This window comes from Nannospalax galili, unplaced genomic scaffold (genome assembly GCF_000622305.1).
Source record: "Nannospalax galili isolate Female #2095 unplaced genomic scaffold, S.galili_v1.0 scaffold182, whole genome shotgun sequence".
Lineage (NCBI taxonomy): Eukaryota > Metazoa > Chordata > Mammalia > Rodentia > Spalacidae > Nannospalax > Nannospalax galili.
In genome coordinates this window covers 2,205,837-2,211,033 of record NW_008348662.1, presented here as the reverse complement: position 1 = coordinate 2,211,033, position 5,197 = coordinate 2,205,837, and the positions used below count along the sequence as shown (strand labels likewise).

At 48.2% G+C, this 5,197-nt stretch overlaps 1 protein-coding gene across 3 annotated transcripts in view; it reads left to right on the top strand.

Annotated features, from left to right (window-relative positions):
* Chst10 (carbohydrate sulfotransferase 10) overlaps positions 1 to 4,688 on the top strand; it is a 32,227-nt gene extending 27,539 nt beyond the window's left edge. For all 3 annotated transcript variants that reach the window (XM_008845869.3, XM_008845871.2, XM_008845872.2), the window contains 2 exons: positions 963 to 1,068; positions 2,614 to 4,688. In XM_008845869.3, coding sequence (XP_008844091.1) covers positions 963 to 1,068; positions 2,614 to 3,151 — 644 coding nt within the window. In that variant the 3' untranslated portion in view covers positions 3,152 to 4,688. The remainder of the gene's footprint in view (positions 1 to 962; positions 1,069 to 2,613) is intronic.
* Positions 4,689 to 5,197: the final 509 nt, after the last annotated feature.

Here is a 5,197-nt window from a genome sequence, read left to right as displayed (position 1 = left end):
ATCTGGTTCTTCTGTCCCCCCCCCCCCCCAAGAGCTGATGCTCACAATGGTCATTTCACAGCCAACCACCATGACAGAATTCTGGACTAGGACTTAACTATTTGGAGGAGGAATGAATGAATTGGTCAAGGCTATGGCTTCTATATGGTGACCCAGGAGAGCTTCCTTGCCAGGACTTAAAGCTTGCCAGCATAGGATCAGCATGAGGCTATGGTTTGCCAAGGTATGGCTGAGCCCTTTTGGGCCTCATTTCAGTTTGTTTCCATTTGTCTATATGAGGAAAAGAAAACCTGTCCTGCCTCCAGGTTCCCTGCTTGGTTCCAACACTGGGTCAGACTCAGGACAAATGGATGTTGATACTGGGGCTCCTTCCCCAGTCCTGTCCTTCTACTCGACTCTGATCCCACAACTCTGGCCAGGGATTTTTGTCATCAGATACTTTTGTTATTTCCATTTGTCATGAGGTTCCATGAGAATCACCATTAGTCTGGGAGTGTTGTGCTGAGAGAGCACACACAGCCTGCCATGGAGATGGGGACCCTGATGGTGGTGTGGACATATGTGGGTTCTTTACTTTGTGTCATGCCCCTCTGGCATTTCCCACCATCTCAGAGTAGAATTGTTTTTAGGGATTCCATCTGTGTGCCCCAAGCTTTCTTTAAGGGATGGTTTAGCCCAGTAGGTGCAGGGCCAGTGCTGTGTGCTGTCATTGTTTGCCATTTCTTTTTCCTTGCCCACAGAACCTTCTTTGCTCCAGTTGGCTGGTGGTACAGAAAGCTTCTCTTCACTCTCTTGTCACCCCCACCCACAGGAGCAGTTGGAATTAAAAAATGTACACTTAGGATGTTGGAGGGGGGATTGTCATGTATGTGATAGGGAACTGGGGCCCAAGATGACACAATGGGCACTTAGAAGGGTTGCAATGGGGCAGCCAACACACCTTCTCTTCTCATTCCTCCCAGGAGCATTTTCTTCCATTGAAGAGATTCCTGAAAATGTGGTCCATGACCATGAAAAGAACGGCCTCCCACGTCTCTCTTCCTTCAGCAAAGCAGGAATTCAGAAGCGGTAAGAGCAGCTTCCTCAGGGCTAGAGGGAAATTCTGGAAGCTGAGAAGGTTTAGCAAAGCCCCAGGCTCAGTTTAAGCTTGCTGTGTGAGCCAGGTGGCTCCAGGGACCCCTGGGGCAGCTGCTTTGTGTTGGTAAGCAATGGCCCAGTGCATACCCAGCATTCCATTCACCACAGCCCTCTGCAGAATTTCAGAATGTCTCTTCAGGCTTTCACATGGTCCATTAGTTTATCACTAGAAATGAGCAATGCTTTGTTGTGTTTTGGTCTTGTTAAGTTCCATGGACCCCTTAATAATAGGATATTTTCTCTATTTAAAGGAAGTTGGGTGTTCCCGTTTTTCCTAAGGCACCATGCCTACTTCTGCAGGTGCCTCCCCCTGTAGTGGTGGTGTGAGCAAGTGAGCACAGGCAGGAGAGAAGATGTGACTCCTTGATTGTGGCAAGGAGGGTGTTATCAGCTAATGGGTAGGAAAGTTCTCCCCTTTCAGCTGTGGAGTGGCTCCACACAGCCAGGCTATAGGGATCTGAATGCAAAAGCAGCCCCTCAGTGTCAGGGCCAGGCTGGGCTTGGCCCTCCTGGCTTCACAGCAACTTGCTTCTCATTTGCTTCTGGCCTTGGGTAACTCAGTCTTTACAACCCCACAAACTGTTGTCAGAAATCCCCCGAGGTGTGGACTGTCCTATTGTCCCCTAAGCACTTAATGAGGCTTTTGTAGAATCCATGAATTGAGACAGGCAGATGGTGGAAAGTTTCAGACGGCTATAAGATGCTGTGAGGGCAGAATCACCACAGATCCAGCCCTGTCGTCCTCGTTCCCATCACTGTCCAGGCCCTTCAAGCTCATGCTCCTGCCCTACAACAGCCGCCCTGGGCTTCCTTTCCCACTGGCAGGAGTATACAGCCTGGCGTTCAATGTCTTCAGCCCTTCCTTTCCTCCTTTTTTCACTCCTCCTGGCAATTCTGGGTGGAATTTTTTGCTATTGTTGTTTTTATTTTTTGTGTTTTGGCTTTTTCTTTTGAGACAGGGTCTTCCTATAGCTCCAGGTGGCCTAGAACTCACTGTGTAGACCAGGCTGTCCTCAATCTCATAGAGATCCACCTGCCTCTGTCTCCTGAGTGCTGAAGTTAAAGGCCTAGGTCACCACGCCTAGTTCTGGGTGGAACTTTTAAAGCTATCCTCTTATAATAACTCTGACCTTGATTAATCCTGACTCAGAGTTCCAGCCCTGATGATTTTCTGCCTAGGAACAAAACTTGAAGTTTTGGGTTATTCAAGTGAAACAGAACATTGATTAAACAGTCTTCACATTCACCCTGTAGAATGAGTGCTGTGACCTTGGGCAGTTGGGCTTTCCAAGCCTGTTTCTGTGCCTGTAGAGTGGGTTGATGGCAGGGTCAGTGCCCAGTACATGGTTATGGAAGAGCTAGTAGGACACATTCACAGCAGGGCTTAGTCTGGTTCCCCACCCCCCACCAACTCCCATCTGGACCATTACCTCCCAGACATCGACTTCACCTCCTATCCTATGTTTTTTTCTTTAGATTGAAAACATTCTTCAAGTTTTTTATTGTAAGAGATCCCTTTGAAAGACTGATTTCTGCCTTTAAGGACAAGTTTGTTCACAATCCTCGGTTTGAACCTTGGTATAGGCATGAGATTGCCCCTGGCATCATTAGGAAATACAGGAAAAACCGGACGGAGACCAGGGGGATCCAGTTTGAAGATTTTGTGCGCTACCTGGGCGATCCAAACCGCAGATGGTTAGACCTTCAGTTTGGAGATCATATCATTCACTGGGTGACTTATGTAGAACTCTGTGCTCCCTGTGAGATAAAGTACAGTGTGATTGGACACCACGAGACCCTGGAGGAAGATGCCCCATACATTCTGAAAGAAGCTGGCATAGACCATCTGGTGTCATACCCCACCATTCCTCCAGGCATTACCATATACAACAGAACTAAGGTGGAACATTACTTCCTGGGCATCAGCAAACGAGACATCCGGCGCCTCTATGCACGTTTTGAAGGGGACTTTAAGCTCTTTGGGTATCAGAAACCAGATTTTTTACTAAACTAATGCATAGGACCTGTGAATCCAGTTATTGCTAGATCGGAGGCTAATTAGATGGAGGTCTGAGTATAGAAATGACACTTCCTCCATCATACCCAGTGGTCCTGTGAATAGATGATGCTGGACCTGACTGTCTGCTTAGCCCACCTACCCCATCTGTGTCATTAGGAGGTCACTAGCCACCATTCCCGTCCTAGGAAAGGTGAACAGAGCCAGAGGAAGCATGGCACAGTGTTAGAGTTCTTCCCTCACATGTCAGAATGGCAGTGGCACTAGAAGCTAACTTGGTTGATGGGTGGCCCATGGATTGTAGAACAGCACCCAGCACTTTCAGGAGGGATGGAGAAGCTCAAGAGCTGGAAGAGTTGCTGGGCCCTTGCAGGGCCAAATCTGAGTAAGAATGACACCTCATGACAGTGACACCTCAGTACCTCTCTTTCACCTTGAAGCTGCTGTGACCACAGAGAGAGAATATACTTTCCTGGAGCTTTGAGCCCCTGTGACATTTGGTGGCAACCACAAAGCAGTCTGCCCTTTCAGAACCTTTGTAATGGTAGCCCGTGTTTCAGGACCTCTGACTCAAAAAGCACCTGCTTCGTTCAACAGAGAGGTTCATTTTAGGAAAGTGAGAGGCTGGATGGGTTCTTTCTACATAAGAAAAGGAACACTTTGGGGGCTTTCAAAGGAATGTGGTACAGAGAAGAGCCTGGCTGCTGTGGACCTGGGTATTCCCTGTCCTGAGTCCTGCTTTTTACCTTGGACTGCCCCCATTGGGTTGAGCAGAAAGAGGCTTTTCCACCTATCTCCTCCCTGACACTCACTCTCCTTAGAGGAGAGAAAAGACAAAGTGTTTTCAGTCCATGGACTAACCCAGGGAAATGAAACACAGGCAGAAGACAAGTGCCACACCATGCCAGCATTACAGAATCCTGGGCTGTTTACACATTGCCATGTCTGTTCATCTCAGCAGACTAGATTCTCCAGACCCAGTTCTGATAGTGCCACCATTCCAGACTGAAAGAGTCAGATAAACAGGTTCACCAGCAATAAAATCCTGGGTGAGGCAGCCTCCAGTACTGCATCTTCCAGGCAGCAAGGCCAGCCACAGCAAGGAGCAAGCCACAGCAGCCACCTGGGCTGCCAGCCAGCAGCAAACAGCTGTTGAAGATGAGGGATGGTTTCCCTGAGTGAGTCCCTGGCATGCGCATCTGCCCAGGGTTTGGAGGAGTGTGCTCAGATTTCCTTAAAAATGGCCACACACTCCTTTTCTCCAAAAGGTTTCCTGAGTTTGTAAATGTGAAAGTAAAATAAAATTTAAAACGTGCCAAACCAATACGTGTAGCAGTTCCAGGGGAGGGGACTCCAGGGCCACATGTGACTCTTGAGGCTCCAGGGCCAGGGACGGGGGCCATGGACCAAAGTGAGGCTCAGCCCTTTCTCCTCAGTTGACATACCAAGGACTGAACCTTGGTTATTTTCTATAAAATTTTAGCAAATCCTTGTTAAAAATCACTTCAGACCCTAATGAGTGGACCGATTACCTCTCCTGTTTTCAAAAAGTAACAGTGTGAATATATCTGTGGGGTAAGGCCTTAATGTTAGTCCTAATTAAAGCAGCATTTTCTCTCAGAAACAAGTTTGGCTAACTATTGTTTTGGGTTTGTTTCCCCTCTTTTCTGGCATTTGGGTCATTTTCTTAACATACTTTGCCAAACAAGTGGATATTTCTACCACAATGTGTCTTGAACAACTTACCATGTACCTGGGACAGGCCACCTCCACCCACTATGGATCCTGACCCTGGACAATCAGCACCCCCAGAGTAGTTCATTCTGACACTCCTCCACCAAGGCTGTAGAAGGCCCTTCTCATTCTCAGTCTTAGAGAAGGCCTTCTTTCCCTTTGTCCTCTGAACCACTCCCAGATTCATTACAAATTCAGTCTGTTGCTCCGTTTGCTCCCCACACTGCTGCTCTGAGGGAGCCTTGCAGTCACAAGCCTGGCCTTGGCCTTTTCAACAGCCCCTCCCTCCTGGTCCAGACACTGGGTCTT